Source organism: Mesitornis unicolor, unplaced genomic scaffold, assembly GCF_000695765.1.
Source record: "Mesitornis unicolor isolate BGI_N332 unplaced genomic scaffold, ASM69576v1 scaffold16140, whole genome shotgun sequence".
Lineage (NCBI taxonomy): Eukaryota > Metazoa > Chordata > Aves > Mesitornithiformes > Mesitornithidae > Mesitornis > Mesitornis unicolor.
In genome coordinates this window covers 1,534-16,545 of record NW_010159091.1, presented here as the reverse complement: position 1 = coordinate 16,545, position 15,012 = coordinate 1,534, and the positions used below count along the sequence as shown (strand labels likewise).

At 42.2% G+C, this 15,012-nt stretch overlaps 1 protein-coding gene across 2 annotated transcripts; it reads right to left on the bottom strand.

Moving 5' to 3' along the window:
• Nucleotides 1-2,683: 2,683 nt before the first annotated feature.
• ANXA7 (annexin A7) lies at nt 2,684-14,404 on the bottom strand. Of its 2 annotated transcripts, none has more exons than XM_010185569.1 (12): nt 14,348-14,404; nt 11,250-11,466; nt 10,849-10,956; nt 9,723-9,766; nt 9,228-9,357; nt 8,844-8,938; nt 8,080-8,193; nt 6,733-6,903; nt 5,047-5,217; nt 4,863-4,938; nt 3,563-3,675; nt 2,684-3,044 (listed from the first exon to the last, which is right to left on the bottom strand). In XM_010185569.1, the coding sequence occupies exons 1-12, from the start codon at nt 14,402-14,404 to the stop codon at nt 2,922-2,924; spliced, it is 1,419 nt and encodes a 472-aa protein (XP_010183871.1). In that variant the 3' UTR covers nt 2,684-2,921. The 2 variants fall into 2 exon arrangements, with proteins under 2 accessions (XP_010183871.1, XP_010183878.1); XM_010185576.1 differs by having other exon boundaries at nt 9,228-9,330.
• Nucleotides 14,405-15,012: the final 608 nt, after the last annotated feature.

The following is a 15,012-nucleotide window of genomic DNA, read 5'->3' as shown; positions in this document are numbered from 1 at the left end:
ACGTTCAAGACACTCCGGTGTATTTGGGCTGCTTTTTGGGGCAGAGGGGGAGGACTGACTGTTTTGACACTCAGTACAGGTACCTGGTTTAGGCTTTCTGCTGTATTTTTTTTTAAAGTAAGGACAAGCTGCTGAACAGGATGAGAATTAGGATAAAAGATAAAAATAATAAGCACTATTGCTAATGGAGTCTTAATGTTTGATTTTACTTTATTGCAGATGCATTCTAATTGGAAACTCTTCTCAAAGTGGAGTGCAGAAGGTCAAGTTAAAAATGGTAAGCTTGGCTTTGGTTTGGTTTTGTTGTTGTTTTTTTTTAAATGAAGCACCCCCATAGTTACGAGCTGCATCATCTATGTAGGATGTCACATTAGAGCAGAACAAACACATGACGAACGTTACGATGATTAGCTCCCTCCTTGTAAGCGCTAGTGGAAAATCTCTCAGCCTCACAGGACAGTATGGTTCATGATTTGATACTCAGATCTTAGTTGTGGTCAGTATTCAGATGAGCTGGAGTTGTGGAGAAAACAGATTCATTGTAACTGGAGAAAACGTGTTTTGGTAATGGCAGCTGCAGTGGTGCTTGAGGATTCCCTTGCAGTATCCATTTTGCTTCCTTGAGGATTCCCTTGGGATACCTGTTGTCTGTAGCAGTTTTTGCCAGATACAAAGGTAGATCTGCAATAAAGGAAAACTTCTTGGGCAGCTGTTGACCTGATTTCTTATGCTGTGTGTCTCCCGTCACCCTTTGAGCATGTAGTCAGGTGACAGGACTATGTCTGTGGGTTTTCTTTGTTTGGAAAGTAGGTACTCATTTTTTACTGCTGTGTTTCTGAAAGGTGGAGTCTGGAGCTGTCTCTAATTCTTGCATTGTTGGCGAGAAGAAATTCTCTCCTGCCTCCCAGAAAACTGTAAGTAGTTTGTATCGCTTGTGGTCTGCTTTTGGGGTTTTAAGTAGCAGGGAGCGTGTGTGTGGGGAAGTCTCTGTGTCCTTGGTCAGTTTTTGGGTAGAGAACGGAGAATGCTTGGAAGTAGTTGTCAGCCAAAGGACACGGGCAGCAAAAGCTGAGAGGGGTGCGGTTGGCTCCTGGTCTGAGCTGGAGCGATCAATGCCGTGCCCTGCCCTGCCCTGCCTGGGGCTCAGGGAAAAGGCTGCTTCTTCCCTGAACTGCTGGAATAAACCATCCTCTCTGGTGCTCAGAGGTGGCGGGAGGCTCTGGCTGTTCTGGGAAGCGTGGGTGCATTTCAGTGAACAGAAGCAGAAGTACCGAACACGCTGGAGTGAGGGGTTTGGGGGTTGTTTTACAGCAAGGGCTTGTGCTGTCGAGAAACTTGCTGCCACCTGGTGAGCCACAAAGGGAAGACCAGTAGAGCTCACAGAGTCTCGCCTGTAATTTAGGTTAATGCAAACACACAACCTCATCACCCAAAATTCTTTATAAACAACAGCTTTCCTTTCAAAGCTTATTAAATTCCAGTTGTGAAAGGGAAAAAATGCAATGGTCCTATCTACTGAATTGTGAAGAGGGCCTCTAGCAAAAAGACAAATGGTTGGGATTGGAGCTGTTTTTCTCTTAGAGAGAGGTTCATCTCTTCTGGCTTGAGTCTGAACACTTTCTGAGCAGAACAGTCTCATCAAACAGCTTTCTTTTTCCTGATGTTTAATCTTGATACATCACTATATCAGTTACATAGAAAAATAAAGGCTTTTTCAGAGGCAGGATAGACGGTATCTGTTCATTCTTTTCTTGCCTATTTTTGCTAGAATTTCATTATCAATAATTCATTTCTTCTTACCCATTTAACAGTTGTTACTAGCATGTAATGAAAATAACTTGTCATTAAACAGGTGAATGTTAACAATTGTTATCTGTTAACGCGTTGCTTAGAAATGTTAGGAAACGCATTGCTAGCTGCTGGACTTGAAGCTTCTGGTTACATTTATGGCTGGGGACAGATTCACTGTGACTTTCTGAAATACCAAATGTGCTATTCAAAGCTGTTCTTTCTAATCCTTTGAAAACATCCACAGTCGTTTACATTGTCTAGGTCACAATCGCTTTCAGTCTGGATTCACACGTTCTCTAGTGTTAGCATTTTCATTGCTCAGTCACTTGCTGTATAACCCACCCCTTTACAAGGAGATACTGCAAAGTTGGATCAGAGATCATTTCTCCTTTCCCTTGTTGCCATAAGCATAATAGTAACTAATTTCAGAAATTAAATAGAATTATTTAATTATTAATGGCAGTCAGATTCTGCCAACAACTTAAACTGTGTCTTAAACTGAGCACTTGCATATTCTAGAATGTATTGGGTCAGAAGGAACCTTTGAAGATCCCCTGGTCCAACCCCCCTGCAGTGAGCAGGGACAGTGTTACCAGATCAGGTTGCTCAGAGCCCCATCAAGCCTGACCTTGAATATCTCCAGGGACGGGGCCTCCACCACCTCTCTGGGAAACCTTTAGTTTTGCTACATTATGATGGAAAGACATTAATGGGGGTGTTGGTATAAAATGCTTTCTATCACAGCCTCAGGCTTTTTTGGTGATCTACAGTTAGCTCAGCAGGTAAGTTGAGGTATTTCAGGAGTGCTGGACATACGGCTGAACAACCAGTTTAGTTATGTGGGAGTCTGGCAGAGGGGAGGTGGTTTTGTCTGGGTCAGAAGGACTAAAGCTTAGGGGCTAATAGACAAGATATATATTTTATTATACAATAAAGAATATTATGTGCTGTAAATTAAGGCAACTTTAAGTGCAACAAGCTTATTAAATCATCATGAAGAAGCATATTTGATTATACAAAGTTTAAAATTAGTCTTGTACACACAAGGATAATTGGTGTCTGCATAAAGCATGGTACATGCCCTTCAGTTTGTTTTAAAAAAAGAAAACAAAAAACCAGGTAATCCTCTTCTATTGACCAACAATTGCCAGCAGCAAACGCCGGTAATCACCGCTTGTATCACTCGCTATCATTGTAGCCAAAGTCTTCTGGTACATTTGTGTGAACATCTGTTTAATTTGCACAAGGTCAATCTATGTAAAGAAAACAAAAAAAAGCATAAAACTTAAAACCATGCACTGTGTTGAAGTCCCAGACAGTCACCCTGCATCTCTTCCCTCGTGGACCACGGAGCACATGCCAAGGGTGAAATACGCCGCTGATTAAATGCGTGCCTTATGAGCCGGCTGGACCCTCCCGAAACAGAGGAGCAGCTCCCAAAGCTGGGAGTCCAGCAGTTGGTCCTTGCGTTGTTAGGACTGCAGTATCCTAACTGCTGACCCTTTGAATTCAGGGTGCTTATCTGCTACATGGACAGGCACCCAGAGTTAAGAAGGGAGACAAGCGGCATTACTGTCTAGCCAGAGAGAATTACATTACTCTCTAAAAGCTGGCTTTAAAACAAATTAACACGTTCATCTAAATCTGAACCCCCTGAAAGCTTCATTGCAGTACATGGTCTCTACAGCTGTGAAAGGAGAACAAAGTGAAAAGCCGGATAGCGTAGAGAGCTTTCTGCTATGTGAGACGTTTACAGAGGGGAGTTTCTTACCTCACTGCGAGTGACGATAATTCGGATGAGGGTAGAATCATCTGTGCCAGCTCCCTTCATAGAATAGTAAAGTCTTTCTGCAAAAAAGGCTGGGCGATTTAAAGCACATTGCACTGCAATAAAGCATATTTCTAGGATTAGTTCCAGTATTGTATGCTGTACAGCAGTACCTGGCAGGATCAGTTCAGGATTTTTGCTGTAGACAGAGGTGGGTATTGATGAAGATCCAGTTACTGGGGAATTACAGGAACTGTTTTGTAGAGCTAAGTTTGTTTTCAAGCTGACCAAATGAGTTATTCCTTCACACAAAAACTTTGGGTTATTATTAGTTAACTTCTTTGGAAGTGCTTTTCAAAGCTGGCTGAAACCTTAATTCTCAAATGGGTAATTTAAAACAGTTCTCCTTGGATACAAGGAGATGCTGGCCTGGGATACAAGGTATTTTACTCATGTTCCATTGCTAGAATCTCACTAAGTACAACTGTAGAAAGTTCTCACTCAGAAGTTACAGAATGGTTTCAGTTGGGTTGTTCAGTCTCAGAGATGAGCCTTTTTTCATTTACATGAGCTGAATTTTTCCCGTAAGACTCTTGAACAGAATATGATCTGGAAAGTTTCTGCTTATCTGTTACGGCTACAGAAACGCTGTCGTTTTGGTTAAGCATTGGTAGGACTGGTGTCTGCAGATTTACAGGTGAATCCCACTGATTCTATCAGCAAATTGTGCTGAATATGAACGGCTTTACTGTAACAAGGGAGAAGTGAATTCAGAACAAGTCTTCTCTTTTACTGAAGTTTTCCTTAGCAAATGCAGAGCTTTTTGGGGGTAGGTGGTGGTGGGGAAGAGGGGCTGAAAGGGAACTGTGCCTAAAGTAGGTTTGGTTCACGTTGGCTCTAAGATCACGTGTGGGGGTGGCTCAGCTGTCTCTGCTGAGGTCCCACACAACCAGAGTCACGGCTCTGTTACACTGGTACTCGCGTGGTTTTGCAGAGCTGAGAAATCCAGCTCCCAGCACTAAGCAGTGACCCTTGCTGCTGTGTAGCTGCTTGCCTTCCCAGAGAAGTGACAAGTGGTTTCTCTGTGGCCTTCTCTTGTTTCAAACTGACTTCTTCATGGCGGATGCTTATTTTCTCCAATTAAGTGTGCAGTAAATAATCTGAATAACTGAAGTTACTTTTGTGCTAAGAGTCTCAGATTGTGGGTTCATTTGCCATATGGCCTGTGTTGAACTGGATTCTTCCTCAGGTTTAGAAGGTTTAATTCCTAAGGGATAAGGGGAGGGAAGAATGTATCACTTACAAATAGCCTTCAAACCACGTTCCACGTTTCCCGAAAATTCTCGATCAATGCTGCTTAATAAATCGCGATTAGCAATCTACAAAAAAATGAGAATAATAAGTGGACAATGAAATGCAGTGACAAGTGGAACCTTAATTTAGAATACACTGACCCAGCTCATGTGAAATCAGTGAAGAACTCCTACCCTGGAATATGCCTCAACTGTTGCTTTCAGTTGAGGAAAACTTCTGCTTGCCAGAACCATATTAAAGGAAGATTCGTCGGTCCCAAGTCTTCCTTCACCTGCTTGGTACAGGCGCTGAGCATCTTCTTGAGCTTTTTGATAATCCACAGTTTGATTCTCATCCCGATTACCCTAAAAGCAAAGACAACAGATGGCAAATGAAATGATACAGAGAAGACTGTGCTTTAACTGCTTACACAGTAGACCCCAAGCATGTATCTTCAAAGCTTGAAGCAGTAAGAGTAACACCAATTTGAAAGACGTTACATTGCTTTAAAACTATTCTTTGGTTTAATATTTTTTACAGGCAACAAATAAGGAAGTGGCCCTGAACCCCACCTGAAGAGCATGCTTTTAACTGCAGACATACTGACTCAGTTCTGTTTCACCCCTACACACCATCACATAGTTGTAATTAACTACTGTACTTAATTCTCTATTTTACTTAATAATTTAAGCTTTCTCTTGATTTGTTTGTTTCTAGGCTTCAAGTTGCAAAGACTCTCCCCAAATGAACAAATTATCTTACTGAATATGCACACCTGAAATATCTCAGGTCTTCCATTTTATTTAGAATTTGCTAATTTCAAGTATGAATACCTCCAGAAAGCACTTCTTATAGTTGTAGTATGTCAGTAGGGCACTTGTGACATTTTATGTGCTTTGGTTTTGGTTTGGTTTGTTTTGCTGCCCAGTGCATGGATGGATACTGCTAAATACACTAGCTGAGTAGGCTGAATGCATCCTCTTGAACACTGTTATACCTGTAGTGGTTAATATAATAGTTAAATGACGTGGTTGTCAGTTAATGTAAACTACTGGATTTATCAAAATAAAAATTAGCAGCATGAGCTTCTCAAGGTTTGCTTTCTTGTGGATTTTTGACTTTTTAATCCAAATACCTAGTGCACAGCTGAACTCTCACAAAGGCAGAGGCGGATGAGACAGCAGAGTCACAGAAATCCTAACAGCAAATAGGCAGCTTGATCAGAGAAGCGTGCCAAGTTGCATTAGTGCACATTTCTTCCTAAACACGGATAACTGCAAGTTCCTGATCTTCAACACAGAACGAGCCCTAGTGAATGATACGGGGTAAGCAAGCTCCAGCATTCACCCAAGTTCAACAGTAGCACCTCCCTAATTCTGGTGATGTGAAGGGGAGGAAGGCCATGGTGCAACTTGGGAGGTAACTTTTGCTCTGTGGTACCTCTTAGCTTGTTCATAGGGTATTCTAGGTCCCATGCATGTTACCCTATCAGATTCACCCAAATTATATTGTTAACATATGCATAAAAATGAAAAGCATCTTCCTTTGCCAGCAGTGTGGAGCACTGCTTTGTAGTACCGCTAGATCACATCTGCACAATAAAGTATTTACGTAGAAGCTCTCTGAGATGAATACAGGGTGCTAAAGTAGGTTACGCAGTTCGTGCTTGATTTGCAGAGAGGACGTATGTCTTCCCTAAGGAGGGACTGAAGTGTCATACCTTGTCATGAGGGAATAAATTAATTGCTCAGGGTAGTTTCTTAAAAACCTGGCTCTTGCTAAGCACACACAAGTTAGTCGTGAAGCCGTTACCACTACGTGCATCGAAGTCAGACTACACCGTTATATTCAAAAAAAATAAAATAAAAATTAAAGCTTACTTGACACATAGATATAAGTAATCGTTCAAAGTGTCCTGAAGTGTCTGATCTGATGTCTTGTTCAATGTCCCTTCCAAATTCTGACTTATAGCAGTTCACTATTTCTCGTATTTCCTGATTTGTCCTTGTGCAAAGGATCTCAATCAGCACGCGCTCCTGAGTGCCTGCTCCCTGCAGGCAGAGGAAAAGAGGGTGTAACTACAAAGCACTACCTATTCAGTTTTCTTCAGCTGTGAAATTAAGTAGCCATCTGTTATTTCAAAACTTAATACAATCTGCACTGTCAGAACAGTATCCTTGCAGCGTGAAAGCACCAAGTCTTCCGTAAACTTAATATGAAATGAAGATTCTGAGCATTCAATTCTGCACCAGATCAAAAAAATACCCCAAAACTGTACATCCACAACAGTGGCCTCAGCCACAGGTAACTGGAAAATGGTTTAGGAAGGAAATTCTTTGGCAACCTTAATCTGGAAACATGCCTTAGGACAATGATTAAAGGCAAAAACACACGCCTAAATTCTGTTTTGGTCAGCGCACAAGCATGTTCCCTATTCCAAATGTGGCTGCTTCCTCAACATGGAGCACTGGCAGGAACTTTTCATAGATGCTTCCCTCTTCACAGAATGAAAATTAACTGTGAGTTCTGTGCACAATGAGATTGTGCTGCCATGGTCATCTCTATTCAGGCAAGGACTAGGTAGGAGTGGATCTATGGGAGGCTTCTCCAGATCTTCATTTAAGCTCCACATTCTTTAGAAGATCTGCATTGGGTTAAATTACTCATTTCCAGTATCAGCCACCTGCTGCAGCTCAAACAAGCAAGAGATTCTGGTAAACGGCATGTACCAGTTTACCTGAGTTAACAGTTTAAACCAGCTAGCTCACCTATCTCTAATCTAGTCTTAGTACTTTATCAGATAATGCATCGTCTGAACTTCAGAAAATATTTTTTTCATTGTTGTCCTTTTGGAAAAAAACCTGGGATAATCCAGCACAGTGTTGTTCCTAGTAAGGAGAGGTATGCACCTTCAGTTTAAAGAGTGGTTACAGTTTTAACAGCACCCTGGCCCTTTCTAGGTTCTAGCAAAAATTATGACCAAGTAGCAGAGTACTAAGTCCTCTCCTGCAGCGTTTCATCCTCCGCGGGACGGAGAGCTGCTCTGAACCGGCTAATCCTGCAGAAATTGGCTGGAACGGGAGATGCGGCAGAAAAGAATATTAAGCCCGCATTCACAAAACTTGTTTGCCACTACAGGATTTTTCAGCAATGCAGGGATCAGGTATTCTCTTCTTAGATGAGCATTTTAAGACTGTTTTCAACTTCTGTTCACAGGAAAACCATACCTTCATTGCATGACGTAAACTCCAGGCATCATAGTAGGTGCTAGGCATGAAGAGTGCTAGAATCAGTTCTTCCACATTTCCACTTAACTCAGACTTCAGATCTTTAATTAAATCCTGTTCAATTATAAACACAAGAAAGACTTTGTAGAGTGTTAGCCATGTAGATTATATACTGAAAAAAGATCAAACTAGAACTTGCTTTTGTGACTGATTTCTACCTTTTTGCTGTTTTTCCTGCAAAGCTTTGTTTTATTTCTCATCAAGAACTACCCTCTGTACAAAACACTGACAGCTCAGCTCTTCTCCATTATCTCCTAATTAGGATGTAGTCAGGTCCTGAAAAAATGCCACAACTATAAAATTTCACTTTAAGTTGCAAAAATGACAGAGGGAAGAAGTTAAATTATCTCGCTGTTTTACTGACTAATCCTCTGTTTCTTACAAAAAACAAATTTCAGTGCTGGTTTGTGTGCATAGAAAAACTCAGCAGTTTCAGACACTAACACAAGGACAGTTTAAGCTTGATTATTTTCTATCTGTCAAGCATTACAAAAGCAAAGAAGCTTCTTGTTTGGTCAGGGACAGGGCTAGCTCCCAACCTTCCCCGACCCCTGCTCGCCTCCTGGTACACAGGAATATAACCAAAAGAAGTGCATTTTAAAAATGCCCAAACCACTCCCCAGGATTAAAATGCAACCAGGCAGTTAGACCAGCAGCTGAAAAATGTGGGTTTGTTTACTGATCCAAAGAACAGGTGAACATACCTTGCCATACATCGTCTTGAAAGCAGCCTTGATTTTTTGCCTTTGATCATTGGAGCGGTTAGCAACAACATTGATGATAGCCTGCTCATCAGTTCCTTGGAAACAGAAGGGTAGTTTCATGTAAGGATTCATAATAATCCCTCCAAGACAATGCATTTTATAGTCTTGCATTTGGGCACAGTTAGATAATAAGTGACTACCACTGAACTATACCAAATTTTCTATGTCACTTCATCTGCTAAATTGCCCAAGTGTTTTTGAAGGTGTGACTGTTGAAAAGCTTGAGGAGAAAAAAATGTATGGTTAAGTGAAAATTGAAGAAAAGGGCAAATTAGCATTAAGAAGTTAGCTCCACAGAAACTTAAGCTTCTACTGCTCACTTACCAAACCCCTTCATAGCTTTGCGTAGAATTTCTGCGTCCCTTCCAGCATCAAAGTTCAGCGCAGCTTGAATTGTGCCCTGGGTAGGCTGAACCATTGCTGCAGGCTGAAAATAAGAGTCACGTGTAAGTAGCTATTGTGCACAATATACATTCAAATTAAAATCACAGCTTTGGAATCAGTGCTTCAGAAGTTGCTGTCCAGTGAAGTTCCCCACTTTTTCCTCTAACACAGAATCAGGGCAACACTGAGTTGTGTTGGAGAGCTCTGGCCCATCAACGCCAAAGCAGTGCTTTTACACAGTTGTATGGATGAAGATCTACCTGATGAGTGAGTATACACAGATACAGCGTTATGATTTTGTTCAGGTTGTAGTCATGAGTGTAGCTGGGAACTCTTGATGCAGAACACGCTGTAAATTGTTGGAAACCAGTTGTAAAAACATTAAGACTACAGAAGCCACATAAGATTGATTATAGAAGAGGATACAGCACGTACCGGACCAGGCATTGGTGATGGTGCTTGTCCACCAGGATATGGTACTGAAAATAATTAAAGAACAAGATAAAAGGAATTAATTAGGTCTCCTATTCATATGTAAATGCTATCTAATCTGAAAATAAAGCCATTTACAGACCTACCACCACACAAAACCTGTTTCCTAAGTAGTGATACCTATCATGATCAGTAAATGAACTTCTTGCCCTTGGGAAAGATGGGAAGCAGCAATCACAGACATATTCTGGTACACATGCTAGCAAGGCAGTTCTAAAATCACTAGATTTATTGGTGCTGTAGAAGTTGGAAAGATCTCTCCTTACTAAATACTGCTATCTTTATCAAAAGCCAAGATAACCCATGCAAATAAAGAATGTGTGTCTCATGCTCTCTTTTAAAGCCTTATTATAGGCTTTAAAATGTCTAGCATATAAATGATGAATATTAAGAATTCATGGGTGCAAAAAGAATTAAAGGAATCTCATTTTGTGATCAAAAGCACTGTGAATACAAAAGCTCCAACTTTTTTGTACTGGAATTTTACTTTTATCTATAATACATACGTACAATTATTAGCCTTTTAACAGCAGCTTAATTATTATTAGAGTTAACAAAGCAATCATCAAAAAAGAAAGGTTTTGCTGCTCTGAATTTCTTGCAAACACAACTAACACATTCAAGGACAAAAATCAAAGCATTAAAAAACACTGCACTGTTTTTAAGCAATTGTGAGCATTGTCTTTTCCACTTCCCCCACTATCCCAGGGACTACCGAGAACACACACATCTGAAAATTGCATCCAATTCTTTGAGATTACCAGAACAGCTAGGTACTCATTGAATGTTGACTCTGGATTTCACAGCTCTCATCAGATACTTGCAGTTAGAAGAAGGATGAGCACCTAAACCACGTACATCATGACCACTAATCAGTGACAGCCACATCTTTTGGATGTATCACCTATAGAGATCCCTCTCATCAGCTCTTCAGTGACCTTGTCAAGAACAGTGGTAGGAGGTGTACAGCACACAGACCTCAACAGCTAGAAGTAACAAAGGTAAGGGCCTAATTTGTTACTACCTATCCTGGAATCTCTTGGTTTAAAGTTTCTTATGTATGACATACCTGGAATTTGTGCTGGTCCACCTCCAGCATAGTTCTGGGCAGCAGGCTGCTGATAGCCACCAAAGCCAGGGCCAGCAGGAGGCACACCAAAGCCAGGGCCCGCAGGAGCTGGGAGAAGCAACAAGACTTCAGCACACAATGTTTTGTACTTGACTTCTGACACAACATGAGCCAGGTTATTAATTTCTGTCTATCTGCAGTGGCCCAAAATTGCAGAGGCCCTGCCATCAGCATGTGGGCATTTACTGCTCGATACCAATCTGTCTGGCATGCTGCTGCCTACAGTGGCAGTGCCTTTGCAGTGCCTACTGCAAAGCTGCTTTTCTTTCCCACTTCGACCAAGGGAATGAATGGTTACAGCAGAAATCACTCCCGAGGGGTACTCCAACAGAGGACCTTACCTCCAGCATAAGGTGGCATTCCTCCGGCCTGGGGAGCTCCAGCGTAACCCCCAGGGGCAGGGTAGCCCCCCGGGGCAGGATATCCGGCTACCCCTGAATACCCAGTGCTGGGTGGTGCTGCAGGATAGGGCCCTCCTCCTGGCGGAGGGTATCCTCCAGGAACGGCAGGAAAGGAGTACTGACCGGCTGGCGGATAGACAGACTCTTGTCCTGTCGGCTGAAACACAGAAATGGCGTATCTGTACACCTGCTAACAGAACATTAGAGTAAAAACTCTCAAGCTGCCAAAATGTTCATGCATATAATAATGTGAATTACGTAGTTAGATTCAGCACTTGAAGCAGCAGCAGTGGGATTCCTGAAGCCTGAATGGGAGCCTCTTGGTTGGGTTTATTCTGATGTATCTCCCACACTGACACAGAATCAGTGCTGCAGGATGGAAGGCACCTGGGGATGGCCTCTGATCCCATCCACCTTCAAAGCATGGCCAGCTTCGGTGTTAGATAAGGTCACACAGGGCCTTGCCAAGTTTTCAGTTTCTCCAAGGAACAGCAAATCCACGGCCCCTCTGTGGATTCTGGCCCCTGTTCCAGTGTTTGACTGCTCTCACGGTGACGAATGTTTTCCTCAAATCAACTTACAATTACAACCTGTGGTTGCTGCCAGCTGCCCTTTCACCATGTACCTCTGACAAGAGTCTGGCTCCAGTATCTCTCTCGCTCCTTCTTAGGCAGCAGCAGACCAACCAGACGTCCGCTTACCCTTCTCTTCTTGGGGTGAGCAGCCCTCCCTGGACACACTCCTGTTTGTCCCTGTCTCTGTTGTGCTGGGAGGCCACAACTAGACGCAGTATTCCAGATGTGGCCTCGTGAGCACAGAGGGACAATCATTTCCCTCAACCTGCTGGCTTTGCTCTTGCTAAAGCCTGGTATATCACGAGCCTGCCTTCCCTGGGACATGCACTGCTGAGCCACATTTGATTTGTCAATCACCAGGACCCCTGGTCCCTTACTGGAAAGCTGCTACTTCTATGCCTAAGTAAGAGGTGAGCTCAGCTAGGCTTGCTCTCTATGAATCATTAGGAGCTCACCTCCTGTTTTTACAGGACTTTGAAGAGCTCAGTATCTTCGAAACTGCCGCCTGCCTTGCACAACCAGCATGTTCAAATGTTACACGGTGAGAACTTAGAAGAGGTCGGGTTTGGTTTTTTTCCATTTCCTTTGGAATCCAGGTTAGAAAGGATGGACATTGAATGACGAAATCTGGCACTGAGTCAGACTGAACACCTATTACAGGTTTTAAAGAAAAAGAACAAGCCAAACATCTATATGCCTTTGTTTTCCTACGTGTGTGACTTACCAGCCATACCACAAAGGTTGCTATTAGTGTTAACGTACATTAGAAATATTTACTTGAATGACCAGGATCTCTAAGGGAAAACCCCATAAAAGTCATATACTTGATCTTAAAAAGCAGGTATTTAAAATCAGCTTCATAATGAAGCATAACGTATAGAGTCATCACTTGCTGGGAATAATCTCTACCAACCAGCTGTAGAAATATGGGTCACACGTACAGTACACACTCATTCCTGAGCCCAGAAAACAGAAATAAACTGCAAAGCAGTAACATCTAGCTCAAATGTTCTCCTCGGGTTTGGTTGTCCCAGAATTTCTACCCCCAGATCACTGTGCCCAGGCTATATAATATTCTCTTTCCCGGGGGTACAGTCTAACTTTTCTCTGCCAGACTCAACAAAAAGATTTTAATGGAATTTAGATTCACAACCCCAGAACTAGGATCCTCAAAAGGCCTGCCCAGATAACAATCACCATTGCAGCAGAAAATATTTTCACATTGGTTTTTTGTACTGGTTATCACTTTGAGCATCATCAATGAGAACGTGAAACCCAGAATCACTGATATCAAACCTAAAGGGTCTTTTAAATTAATCCTTTGAACTTGGCTATATTTTAGGTGCTAGGTAAGAAAAAAAATGTTTTCAGACACAGTAAAAAGTAAATTACAGCTACAATCATGAGGGTTCAGCAGAACCTTGAGGGGGAAGGAAATCCTGGAGTTGAGAAAGTCTTGTTTCTAACATGCTTGTCTTTAGTGTGATTGACTTTAGTGTTTCAGAGGGAATAAGGGCAAATTGTAAAGCAAAATAATTGGAGAATTTATTGCATGTATTTATATATATTGCATGTATTTATAGCTATTCAGTATCTTCATGGGATCCAGGTTGAGCTCTGTGCTTAAGTCCAGTTCTGTACTACATAAAACACAGACCATAGAGAATTCCCACAATTACCACATGATCAGTGCCATACGAATAAAAGCACATGGTTGCATCTAGCTTTGAAAAATGATGCAGGCAGATCAAAAAGACTGCGGTATCAGCCACATCCGATACATTCCAGCCTTCTGTTAAGTTTCATTGGAATTTTTAGCCCATTCAGTCATGAGCTGAGGTGGAACAAAGTCCTGCGGCTGACGGATGGGGGTCAAAGTCAAGATGCGGTGTCCTTTATCCTCAGAAAAATATTTACTTGGTGTCGTATGAAAGCTGGGCTACTTGAGTAAAGCGTTCCAAGCCCTTCCTGAGGGTAATGGCCACTGAAGTTTGTTCAGCATCTCTGTAAATCCTGGGATACGGGCACATGGACTGTGGTGGAGACTGGTTCGAAGATTACCTCTGACCCTGAACATAAAACCCCTCATATTTCTGTAAGAAATACTGATACTTTAAAAAAATGATTTGCTGAGATTCTTAGCTATATTAAAAAAACCAAACCAAAACAAAACCAAAAACAAACTCAAAAGGCGAAGATAAACTAAAACAAGACCAAACAATCAAAACCGTTTCTGGAACAACAGGCAACGTGAAAAGAATGAATCGTAAACTTCCTCCTTGGAATTCTTACAACTGTGAAGTCACCTTCAGGGATATACGGATGAAAACAAAGACCGCAGTCTCTACAGAATACTACGTACGAACTGACAGCCCCTACTTACACACACAGAGCACAGTAAGAAGGGGGATTCACAGCACAGAAGTACATTAGGAATGCAACACGTTCCAGAGGCATACTTACGGGATAACCAGGAAAAGCAGGGTAGCCGCCAGAAGGGGGATAACCCGGGTATGACATTCTAAGGGGGGAAAAAGGCACTGTCAAGGCACTATAGATGAACTTGCAGTAGTTAACTGCTTGCTTATTGCCTGTTAAATCACTTAAACAATATGTTCAGTAGGTTTAGAATTGCTCAGGAGTACTTGTCAGCTATTAAACTCTCAAAGCCTTTCCTTTTTTGCATATACACGACCATAGCAACCAGGATTCAGAAGGGAAGAATCTTCAACGTTGTCATTAACCCCCACTCTTACTCAGGGTCAGACTGACATTGAAGCATGGTGAGAGGCTTCCAAGAAGAACTCTAAAATACAGGACACACTTGCAGAATGCCAGCAGGAGGGGGCTGAGCAGGCCCCACTCCTGCACTGCACCAAGCACCTTGAAAAGAGCAGTACCCCATCTGTCCCCTGTAAAATGGTAATTCGACACAAACTTGTGTAATCTCCCAGCATTACTTAATTTGCATAGATTTCTGTTTCCTGCCAGTTTATTTTAGTCCCATTTTTAATAGAGAGCTGTGGGGAGTAGGAACAGAACAAGACAGAAGTCACCCCCCTCGCTGCTGAGCAGTTGGGCAGGGAGTTTGAGGCCATCAGCCAAGTTACGAAACATTTAATGGCAGG

Excerpts from the sequence above, each read along its gene's own strand:
- ANXA7 (XM_010185569.1), bottom strand. The coding sequence starts at position 14,404 with ATGTCATACCCGGGTTATCCCCCTTCTGGCGGCTACCCTGCTTTTCCT. Across the intron at positions 9,358-9,722 it reads CATCACCAATGCCTGGTCCG|CTACTTACACGTGACTCTTA; the intron begins GTACGTGCTGTA and ends TGTGCACAATAG. Across the intron at positions 5,218-6,732 it reads TACTTATATCTATGTGTCAA|GGTAATCGGGATGAGAATCA; the intron begins GTAAGCTTTAAT and ends CTTTGCTTTTAG.